The sequence below is a fragment of the Labrus mixtus genome, chromosome 8 (assembly GCF_963584025.1).
Source record: "Labrus mixtus chromosome 8, fLabMix1.1, whole genome shotgun sequence".
Taxonomy (NCBI): Eukaryota; Metazoa; Chordata; class Actinopteri; order Labriformes; family Labridae; genus Labrus; species Labrus mixtus.
This window is the reverse complement of record NC_083619.1, coordinates 11,151,621-11,163,970: the sequence shown is the minus strand read 5'-3', so window position 1 is coordinate 11,163,970 and position 12,350 is coordinate 11,151,621. Positions and strand designations below refer to the sequence as shown.

The 12,350-nt window shown below is 40.4% G+C and overlaps 1 protein-coding gene across 1 annotated transcript; it reads left to right on the top strand.

Moving 5' to 3' along the window:
* Positions 1–8,491: 8,491 nt before the first annotated feature.
* On the top strand, positions 8,492–11,321 carry LOC132978917 (myocilin-like). The gene is made up of 3 exons (XM_061044275.1): positions 8,492–9,154; positions 9,706–9,804; positions 10,120–11,321. Exons 1-3 carry the CDS (start codon positions 8,674–8,676, stop codon positions 10,920–10,922), a joined length of 1,383 nt encoding a protein of 460 aa, XP_060900258.1. The 5' UTR covers positions 8,492–8,673; the 3' UTR covers positions 10,923–11,321.
* Positions 11,322–12,350: the final 1,029 nt, after the last annotated feature.

Here is a 12,350-nt window from a genome sequence, read left to right as displayed (position 1 = left end):
AGGTCCCCATGCTCAGGAAGGCACATGTACTGGCCCGTCTGAAGTCAATGAACACCTAAATGATTCAGAGAAGGCTTGGGAGAAGGTGATGTGATCAGATGAGACCAAATTGAACTCTTTGGCAAAAACTGGAGTTGTTGTGTCTGGAGGGAGAGAAATGCTGAATTCCAACCCAAGAACACCATCCCCCACCGTCAAGCATGGAGGTGGAAACATTAAGCTTTGGGGCTGTTTCTCTGCTACAAGGGTACAGGACAACTTCACCGCATTGAGGGGACGATGGATGGGGCCACGTACCGTAAGATCTTGGACAAGAACCTCCTTTCCTCAGCCAGAGCACTGAGGATGGGTCGTGGATGGGTCTTCCAGCATGACAACATTCCGAAACATACGGCCAAGGCAACAAAGGAGTGGCTCAAGAAGAAGCACATTAAGGTCATGGAGTGGCCTAGCCAGTCTCCAGACCTTAATCCTTTAAAAAATTTGTGGAGGAAGCTGAAAGTTCAAGTTGCAAAGCGACAGCCTTGAAACCTTCAGAATTTGGAGATGATCTGTAAAGAGGAGTGGACCAAAATCCCTCCTGAGATGTGTACAAACCTGGTGACCAACTACAACAATCGTCTGACTTCTGTGCTTGCCAACAAGGGTCACTCTACCAAGTACTAAGTCAAGTTTTGCATGGGGATCAAATACTTATTTCCTTCGATCAAATGCAAATTAATTTATAACTTTATGTAATGTTTTTTTTCTGGACTTTTTAAAAAATATTTTGTCTGTGTGTTAAATTAAAAGTACCATAAAGATTATAGACCTCTCACTTCTTTGAAATCGGGCAAACTTACAAAATCAGCAGGGGATCAAATAATTATTTCCTCCACTGTAGAAGTGTATGGTGGTCTTAAATTACTGAACTGATCATGACTCTCACAGATGTATTAACTCTCAGACTAGATCTCTGTGGTTTACCTCAGGCTTGACCTCTGTGACATTACCTGACAGAGGGACAGGGTGTGTTGGCATGGGTATCTAGTGACATCAACACCTCTCTCTCTCTTTCTGAAGCATCCCTTTTATGTCCTGCCAAAGATTGTGTTTCCTGAGGTATCTGGGGTGACAGAGGAGTTTGTCTCAAGTTCAGTATTTAAGGCTTAAAATATAGGTTGGCTCTGTTTTTAGACCAGGACCTGGTGGTCCCTTTGACTGCAACCTGCTCCCCTTTAGCACAGACACCATTAAACCAGGATCCAAGGATGATTCAGGGACCTCTGAGAAGGACAGGGTCACCTGATCAATGCAGGATTATTCTAATTTATTGATTTAGTGGGTTTGAATGTTTTTCAGGTTGGATTTGAAGCATAAAACTTCTGTCAGAAAGTATATCTGAAGTTAAAGAAGTAACTTACATGTTGTAAAAGTAATACAGATGTTAGTTAACAGGGTGTTAGGTGACTGAACACGTGCTAAAAAACAAACATAAAAGCTTTAAATTGCAGAGTATCCCATTTTATGTTACAGACTTTATGTGGCATGAATACAAAAATAAACAACCCAACAAAGCAAGGGTTTAGGACATTTAAATAGACATTTCCATACTATTATTATTATTTATATTTTGTTGCCTTTTAGTTCTTTTTATTGCAAATATAAAAAGTAGAATTAATGAAATATCTATGTGGAGATTGTATAGTTTGTTTAGCTTTGCCTATGTCTAATATACAGTTTTACAGGTGAACAGTGTACAGTGTGAAAATAAACATGCTCCCCAGGCACGTGAGTTCTGTTAAAATGAAACGCAGGACATTGTGCTTCTGTGTGTAACTGCATGTGTGCATTTGTTTGTCATTGTGTGAGTGTGTTATGAATAAGAGACAGATGGTGGAGCGCTGTTGGAAAACAAATTATTGGCGCAAGGTCAAAGGTAGTCCAGGGAGAGTAGTTAGCAACATGTTGGTCTCAGTGCGCCACTCCATCATCAGCCTGAATCATCCATTACCCATGCTTCATTGCAGCGCTGTGTTTGGACAGGATGGTTCTGTCTGGTCACCGTGTCCGAGTCCAACATATAGCCTTATTGTGTCCGCTTTGAGCAGTAACAAACCGTTAGCTGAAGGAAGATCCCCGTTTTGTCTTCCACAGAACCCCAGAAGAAGTCATGAACTGATATATAGCGGCATCTGCTGAATTGGATACAATTTCAGATTTAAATCTATTTACAATAAAGGAATTCAGTTGATCTGCCCTTTTTTTTCTCAAATGACATTACCTGAGAACACTGACAAGGAGAAATAAATGTTATTTCAAGATGAAAACAAGCCGATGTTTGAGCTGTTCAGGGTTGCAAACTATTTATGGCTCAGAATTCCCTTTGTTTTTTTTCTCTCTTACTAAGTTTGGCAAATAGCTTCTAAATCTTAGCCTGACTTGCAGCAGAGTAGAAGGGCTGTTGTTAAACTGTCATCAATAGGGGGAAAACACTGGCCCCATTACGTAATGCACACCTTTACACAGCCCAGTCACAAACATCACGACACACAGATGGAAAGGCAGTTAGTGTCATAGGTAGGAAAAGAGGAATTTACTGTAACTGTTGAATGTGCACATTAGATCCAGTGGAATCCTGTAAACCCATACTTATAAAAAAAACAACGTGCCTGAAGGGTGACGCTCGAAGAGATATTACTGGAATTATAATGAACAGGAATTCCAATACTTTAACACTGTGTAATTAGATGACGCAATGTCACAAAGAAACAGACACACAAACATTATGATTCAAAGGGAAATACTCAGGGCGCTGAAATATGAAATACAAGCATTCTCAGGCAAACATCACTTTGTTGGTCATATTTTTTTCAAACAAATCTAATTTCATTAATTCCAGTTTAATTTACTAGTAATGAATCAGGCTATAATTTTTACCTTTGACATTGAGGACATATTGGCTGTGAAAGTGCTCAATGCTAGTGATGCTACTGGTCCACTACTGCAGTATAGACTGCATAATAGATTACCTTTAAATTTGGCTTTCATGGTAGAGCCATTAAAAAGTCAAAATGTATTTCTTTGGTGGATGTCTCTCATCTCACTTTGTTTTCAGTGCCGATATACATTGGACATATTATCAGTCATTACTAACTTTATTTTGATTGTCAAAGTAAAACTTATACCTTTAAATTGTGCATGTCTAACCAGTAAAATACTGTGGATTGGGTTTTACCTTGTTTGTTCAATACATACTAACCTAAAGGTGTTAAAGGATTAATATGTTACTCTTACACGTATCGTTTAAAATTGTTTCTTCAGTCCAGATTCAAAACATATGAAAGTGAATATGAAAGTGTATAAATCTTTCCGTCTACCTCTAGGCAAGAAACTAAAAGAAACAATTTTTCAAATAAGTCACCACAGTCACACAGCAGCCTTTTTGCCTCTAATGATAGGGTCAGGGTGGGGATCTTTGATGCTGTTTCCATGTTGATTTATTCTGTTACAGGCTGCAAATTGCATAAATGAGGGCAATTTGATGATCATTTCACCACTTCTGGATTGTCACGCAATCGAAAAGACTATGATTAGAGAAAATCTGAAGGCACAACGGGCCATAGTTGAGAGGAAAAAAACCCATTTGATTTATCATAGGCTACCGTTGGGTAATCGCTAGTGTTAGCATTCAGCCCCTTTATAGTTTATATAACTTTTTATACTAGCATGTAAGACTAAGATTAGCAAAATATTGACAATGCTAGCTCTTGTGTAGCTATCTGTTGCTAACACAACACACTACTTCCTGTGGGGTAAAAGACTAATTCACCCAGGAATGACCTACAGTGAACAACAAATGCCAAAGAAGCTGCAGGTGTGTTATGACAAATAAACTCCAGGCATTTTCTAGACAATCCTAGGACATTCAGGTCCTCATATTTTCCAGATTTACCTTTCACTCACAGCTAGAAATTGTCAGATTCTCATGCACTCTCTCAACTCTCAATCAGAGCGTGCGCCTTGGTATCACCTGCAGGATGGTAAGGAATCCTCTGCAATGGTGAATGTGTCTGTGTTGATATCACAACAACCGGTAAAATGTGTTTCCATACAAACACAACAGTATAAACCATTATACAGGTAACAGTATAGAGTATAATGCAGTGAAGCTCCTCAACGGGAACAACAGAATCAACTCGCCCACTTGCTCTCAGTGAATGTTTCAGAACATTACAGGCTGCATTCACACATCCGCTCACCAAGACTTCATGGAAACATCTTACCAGGGGGCTGGCAGGAAACAAAAATGCATGAAGTCGAGTTAAACAGATTTAGCTCTTTGTGTTCACGCAAACACCCAACTTGGACAATGTCAGGACATTTTCAGGAGTGCAGCGCATATGTTAACGGGACTAGATATAAGACAATGACTGTGTATTAAAAATGCCACTCTGCTGCCATGTCTGCATCAGTAATAAGAACCTCTGGTGTAACACCTACGTTGAGCTGTCAGAGACCAAACAACACATTTTGTGCTACTGTGAGGCCAAAGTTTCAAGTGTGTAGGCGTGTGATTTACTGTGATTATATCCTCACAGCTACAGCAGACAGAAGAAGGCCAATTTAATGCATTTCTCTGGAACATCTCACACTGTACTCCAATGTATCAATTTAATACAACAGAATTAAGAATGTAAATCAATTTAACACAATCAATTTCTCCCTGTGCGTCAAACACCATGACTCATTTGAGCTGGAGGACCTACTAGCCTAAACACACAGTTCAGTTGAAATGTTAAGTTCTAGCCCAGCACTGCGACATGTAAAAATGTCACCAATACATTTAGGTAGGAGTTGTGTTTGAGGGTGTTAAACCTTGTGAAGGAATTCTTCTAGTCTGCATCAACAAGGCAGACTGGCACCCAAGTAAACACACGTTATGCAACACTTCACACCTGTAAATGCATTTTTGGCGGGGCCAATGATTGTGAGGGCCACTGGAAAATTATGTTGACAGTGTCTCAGTGACTCAAAGCCTCCCTTCCTGCTCTATAACATCCTGTAAATCACCAATCAGAGTGCAGTGGCCGCAAGTAAACAATTCTGACAGCATGCGTTTCATTTTTTTTTAAAACGGTCCCCCTTTCGGCATTCGCACTGTTTCTCTCATCTGTTTAGTTTTTCTTCTGCTCTGTCAATGTAACAAACAGTCCTCCTTCTGTTTCCTGTTGCATAATGTTATTAAATTCATATTTAAACTTATTCAGCAGTAGAATGTCCCTTCTGAGTTAAACTAGGGGAACACAAATACTGCCAAGGATTCTGGGTTTGTACTTTGAGAAAACTGCCAAAATATCCACAGGCCTCTAATATTTGTCATCCTTTCTTCATCTGATAAAATCAATCATCTGTATCTAATCATTTATAATCACAACAGCTGAAACAGCATTATTCTTTTAGACCTGTATACAGAATATTAGCTTATGTTTAAGACTGGGATTTTGAAGTATAATGGACTCACAGCTTGCCTTATTTATTGTCGTGCAAATATTGTCGTCAACCAACATTTCAATGGGCACAAGATTTATAAAGTAAAACTTTTTACATGAAGCGCAAAAGGGGCAGAATGGCGTAAGTGTAAACCATCGGCAGCAATCTGAATACAATTATACTTACTGTAAGTTAATCTCTATAAACAGACACCTGCATATAAAGGCAGCTAACAATCTCTTTCAATATGTCGTTTCTCAACAGCAACTCCCTTTTTGCTTTAAAGCGCAGAAACCCTGAAAAGTTGTTGGTTACTCCCAGAGACTTTACAACTTCGGACGATCGGTAATGGCTTCTAAGATTGCTGCTAGCTTAGTGTGAGCATTTAAAGACTAGGCTATCTTCCAGTTTTCATGACACTGTTCAATAGTCTAGTCGTAAGATTAAATCTACTGGAGTGAAAATATAAGGGGAAATACTGGATATTTAAATGTTAGGGCTAAAGTTAGAGTTGGTAAACAAAACCTTTGTGCTACACAAAGTGTGTATCTGAAAGTTGCAATAGCACATGGTGGCCCAGTATCTGAGTGATCCCATGAGTGACCAAAGGACTATAACACATTGTGCAAACCATCGTCATATCCACCACACAAACACTGAGTTCCTGCTCCTAGGAGAGCTGCTTGAGCATTTAGGAGGAATGCCTTTGTAAAACGCTGTGTGCCCGCTGTCATCCTCTGCTCGCTTTTTACAGGTTGCCTGAGTCGTTATGTTACGTAAGGAAACACACCTCAGTGGTAAAAACATTGTGGAATACCGGTGACTTTCCATAGGTAGTAAAACGGACGGGTTAACTAGGCAACGTATTGAGCCTGTGGGACCAAACACAGATGTGCACTGTGAGCTACCTTTCAGGGTAAACAGGCTCAATGCTGTTGGTACTTAAGATGGAATATTCACGTTATTCATGGAAAACATCATGTTGGTTAAGAAAAAACACAAATGAAAGAGGTAGTTGAGACAAATGTAGAGGAAGTTTTACCAGTTTACAGATGTGAGAAATAGGCTTACAACCTTGGAGACCAAAACATGTTTTTGCAAACTTACAATGGGTACACTTGTGTTGGTGATAAATGTTCTTTTCCTCTCTCCAGGTCTGAACCAGACAAAGTCCCAGACGTGACACATGCACAGTTGGAACACAGGTGGGCTACAAGTCTCCTATAGAGTGAGAAAAGAGAGACAAACAGCATGACTTTGATTTAAAGAAAGGGTTTGTTTTCAGTAATGTGCCCAGTAAAATAATATATAAATGCTTTACTTATCTTTAAAGCCATGTTTTAAGCTGTGCTAGTAGAATGAATGACTGCATGGGGTTGGCGTTGACGATCTATGAGTCTCTTGGTCAGTAAATCAGTCCTCCAACCTTTGTCAACAACAAGTATTTCTACAGAATTAATGACTGAATTACTTACTATAAAATGTTGTACAACTTCCTGGTCACATGAAAACTAAGCCTACAGATTGTAGTGATCCCCTGACTTTCCTGTAGTGCCACCCTAAGGTTAACATTGTTTTTTAAATGTGATGACTTGATAACGTCTGGATTAATTGTCATCAAATTTGGAACATGTACTTTATCTATGTTGCACAGAGAATGAATTCCAATGGCTTTGTGGACACTGGACTTTTTCTGCTACACCACTGCAAAGTTAAGTCATTTTTTGATTATCAACAAGAAAAGTAGGCAACTGTTTTGGACCCCAGGCGAGTAGGGGTCCCCTGAGGGCTCACAAACGTAGACCAAAGCAGTGGCCCAAAATGTGAAAATTTTGCAGCAACAGTAGGAAACCTCCCTAAGGAGCCCCATCTGACAGCATTCACTCTCGTTGCCCTGCTAAGCATTGCATTATTGCAGTGAAAACCAAAGTTTGTCAATGAAAGTAAACAAAGAAAAATGAGGAGGAATTCTAGCTCTATAGGAGAGAAAAAAAGAAACAGGTAAAAAGGGGGAAGAGGAGTAAGTCACCAGACTCCAGAATCGCCACTGGATTTGTGAGTGTTTTACATGAAAATTCCAAAAAAGGTATCAATGATAGAAACTGACAGGTAAAACACCTGCACCTTTCTGTATGGCATATACAATTCTTACTTGTTATAGTTACAAATACTGTATAGAAGAGCACAGCACAGAGAGGGAGAAACAAATGTGCCAAAGTATTGGTAATTTGTGTTTATATTTTTTAAATTTTGCCCCATTGATGTAATCCAGTGACTGTGATATATTTTTATTTGACCAGTTTATTTGTCATACGAGTAGCATTTTGTAATTATTATTTCTATTTATGCAGTGATGCAATCTCACAACTGTACAATGTTACAAGTTGTTTGTATGTTTGAATGTAAAAAATGAACACATGAAAAAGGCAATATAATTGTAAATCCTAAAAAAAAAACGTCTCCATGCTTGGACGGCTACATGTGGTTTTAATATGGGTTTGGTAGGAAGGACAGAAGACAACCACACCATGTCTCCATTCCTAGCCAGATTTCCAGCCTATCCTCCTGTGCCAGACATCCTGCCCTGCTGTGGGTTCAGAGCCTCAACTGTTGAGCCTTGATATCACTCAGTGCCCGGGCCATAAACTGAGTTTAATGTTAATCATATGGTGATTTAATAGTACAGCTATCAGTTACGGAGGAAGTAAACAGCGCAGCAGGGGACAGCCAGTAGACACATAAAGAGGTGCAGTCCAGTCAAAACAACCTGCAAAGACATACCAACTGCTGAGGCACAATGAAAGAATTCTGTACAGGAAAAAACAAGTGTATTTTTCCACTGATACTATGTGATTTTCACTTGTTTGTCCCTTTCAGCACAACTACCCCCAATAACACCAAATAGAAGACACACATGGACAAACACTCCACACACCCCTGGCTATGTTCCCCCCCACCCAACACACTTCCAGTCCCCTCCTCTCTCTGACAGTTAACTGTATAAATATCCCACTCTCAGCATTGCTGTGATTCAGACACTGGCTAGCCCTGCCTAAAGAAACTCAGAGAAACAAGCCAACAGCAGAAAGAAAACATCTATAATCAAGCGGAGATTGTTTCTACTGAAGTGAGGAGGATACAAAGTTGAAACAGAGAAACTTTCCCAAAGTAGAAGATCAAAACTTACTTTGACCCTCCAATATGTGGGTCCAGGTGTTTCTCTTGTGTATTTCCTGCTTTACCCTGTCCACCTTAAGCCAGACCCAAGACCGAGCCTCCCTCCATCGCACCAATGATCGAGCCGGGCACTGCCAATACACCTTCACCGTGGCCAGCCCAGAAGAGTCCAGCTGCTCTAGAAACAACATGAAACCAGAAGTGGACGGAGTTTTGTCCCGACTGACCCTGCTGGAGGCTCTGGTCAGCCGAATGATAGCAGGAGAGGACGGAGGTGCAGGAACAGCGGTCGGAGCAACTGAAGAGGGTCTTCAGGAAGCTTTCACACAGGTTACAGGGGAAAGAAACCAGCTGCAGCAGGACAAGGAACAGCTGAACAGGCAGATCCAGGAGCTGCAGAGGAGGCTTGAGGAGCTGAGTGCAGAGGCTGAGAGTCTGAGGCACAAACCCTGCCAGCAGACACACATCTCAGGAGGGAATCCACGTGAAAACAGACCTGCAAGTGGTATGTACATCATCATGTGTAAAGGGAAAACATGCACAAATCAAAGTTTAGTTAACAGACCTCTGGACCTAAAAGAGAGGCGATTTATTTTGGGCATTCAACAAGTTTTCCTTTAGGGATGATAACAGGTAAACAACAAATTATTTTCTGGATATTTGCAAGTTATGGCTCCTCATTATTGATGATGTTTACGTTGTTGACATTGGATATGAAAGAACTTAGGGGGCATGAGGTCAGGCTGCAGTTTAGCTGTCCAAGGCTGAGTGAGGGGTTTGGAATTTGCAACACAGACTCTTCTTTTATGACTTTGTCACTCATGCATGTTGGTTTATTGAAGTGTAATCATTTTTAGGAGAGCAAAAGCAAGGTTATAGAGGTCAATAAATTAGAAAACTTTGACTTTTTTTGCATATGGACAGTGGCTTTCTTTCAGGTTTATGTCAAATTGTGGTTATTTAGACATGTTCTTATCAAAGGTCCTTCACAGTCTTGAGTATTTTGTAGCATTTTACATTCTTTAATGCAGTTCTCCTTCACTCTGTGTCTCTCAGACCCTGCATATGATATTGGGAATGGTGCCTACCAAGAGATGAAGGCTGAGGTAACAGAGGTTCCAGCATCCCATCTCTTTCCTGAGGGCAACTTCACAGGTAACTTGATTTACAGATGATTTTGTGGCTGCTCAAATCATCATAGTTAATGCCAAATCATTGCAAATATGTGATAATAGTTAAATAACAAAATTGTGATACCGTTTGGGTTTTCGTTTGATGAACATGATCATTTTATACATGGAGGGGACTGGGTGGTATTGTAAAATTGTGATGAATTTGGCATGAATGTGGGCTGGCCTTTTATCATTGAATCTGTTGTTCTGATTTCCCTACAACTTCTTGATGTGTGTATATAACTGCCCTCCAAATATGTAACAAATATCATATATTTGACTTCCCTTTTTATTGCAGGTTGTGGCGAGCTGCAGTCAGTGGGAGACCCTGTGATGCACAAGAAGGCTGATAGCATCACAGGGAAGTACGGAGTGTGGCTGCAGGATCCCGAGCCACTGGGTGATCTCTACACCAACAAGACAGCTTGGCGTATCAACGCAGTGGGCAAAGACGTCCGTCAGCTCTTTGCATATGAGGACATGGAGCAGTTCTCCCGAGGTTTTCCAATGAAGGTCCTGGTCCTGCCTGAGCCTGTGGAGAGCACAGGGGCAACCATGTACCGCGGCTCCCTCTACTACCAGCGCAGGCGCAGCCGTACTCTGATCCGTTACGATCTGGCCTCCGAGAAACTGGCATCACGCTCAGACCTGCCTCATGCCGGCTTCCATGGTCAGTACCCGTACTCCTGGGGCGGCTACACAGACATCGACCTGGCAGCGGATGAGCAAGGCTTGTGGGCGATCTACAGTAACAGCAAGGCAAAGGGTGCAATTGTGATTTCCCAGCTGGACCCCGAGAGCCTTGAGGTAAAGAGAAGCTGGGAGACTAACATCAGGAAGAACACAGTGGCAAACGCTTTCATGGTATGTGGTCGTCTGTACACAGTGGCCAGCTACACAGCACCCAACACCACCATCAACTATGTGTTTGACACAGCTACAGGAGAGGGGCGAGCTGTAGCCGTCCCCTTCAAGAACAAGTACCGGTACAACAGCATGGTAGACTATAACCACGCCCAGAGGAAGCTGCACGCCTGGGACAACTTCCACATGGTTACCTATGACATCAGACTTGGACGGGCCAATCAGGGCAGAAGCTAAAGGGGACTACGACAGAGAGATAATGCTGTTAAAAAGGACTGTGAATAAGACGTATAATCATTTGCATTACACTGAGATTATCTTTAAATTCTATTTTTCTATTACTATCATAAATAAAAATATCTAGCAACTGAAATATAGTCATATAACAGTTTCATTATCAAATAGTAGTCGGGATTTAAATTGGAAATATTTTTGCTATTTGTTTATAAAAGATCTAAAAGAAAGTTATTTATGTAAAATGATAAACTTGTTTTTCTTTCATACATTTATTTTGCAATTGAGTTATCCAAAACCAGTTATTAATGATGAACAGCACATTTATGCTGGCTCTTCTGTGAGTATTGTGTCTTTATTTGTATGTTTGTATATCATTTAAATATAAAATGTTTGTCTGTCTGATTTATTTATTGTCTGATTTATAACACAGATAAATTAGATTAATCATTTGACTTAATATTGGCTGCAAGAGGGGATCAAATACAACTTGTAGTAGTATCATGTAGCCTAATGGAGGCTTAATAATAACAATGTGAACTGTACCGTAGGCTAGCTGGCTAACAAGGGTAGCCTACCCATCGTCATATTTGTGTGGTTAGCTTACCCATATTAGGATTCATTCAAAGCCGGGTGCAGTTAACATAGCGCCTTCTCCATTATGGCTCCTGGACATCTGTAAATTCAGGGACATACTTAACCTAGCGCCGCGACCTAACAAGAAACATTAAATATTTACAAATGTTCATAAACGGTGTGACAGTTTAAAAGCTCTCTTGTCTTATGTGTAAACTACGCACAACTACGCACCTGTGCTCGATGAGGTTGTTACCCTGAAGAACAATATGGTGTGCCAATTAATTACCATAGCAACAGCATCTGAACGGTGGGTGTACCGTCCTTCACATAGCAGCCTAAGCTAGCATTGACACAGATAGATAACCCTAGATACATTAACTTAACTTTTCAATTACAAATTATGGATTCTTAATTTTTTTTATAATTTTATGGATAGAAATTGTATTACAATACATTATAATTGTGTTATTTTCTTGGTGGTTTGTTAGCCTGTGCTATGCAATCTAATGCTGATAACTGATACCTACAGATTTAAATATTATAGGCCTAGCTGCTCATTTTTGTTGTTGAAAACTCGCCTTTAACTGAAATAACCAGCTTCTATGTTTGATTTGACTATGAGAAGTACCTGGTGCTTGACCCAGGCCCAGTAGTCTGTATCATGATCCGTAAATCCTGAACCTGCTACACCCTTGTGATGCACTGCCCTCTGTGGACAGCTGTTTGTATCTGCATATTGAATACCTTTTGTGACGTTTTACTTTAATTATAGGCCACTGCAAAATAAGTTTTCTACTCTGGTTTCTCAGTTCAAAAGCAAGGCCTCAAAAAACACAACTTTCTGTACATTCA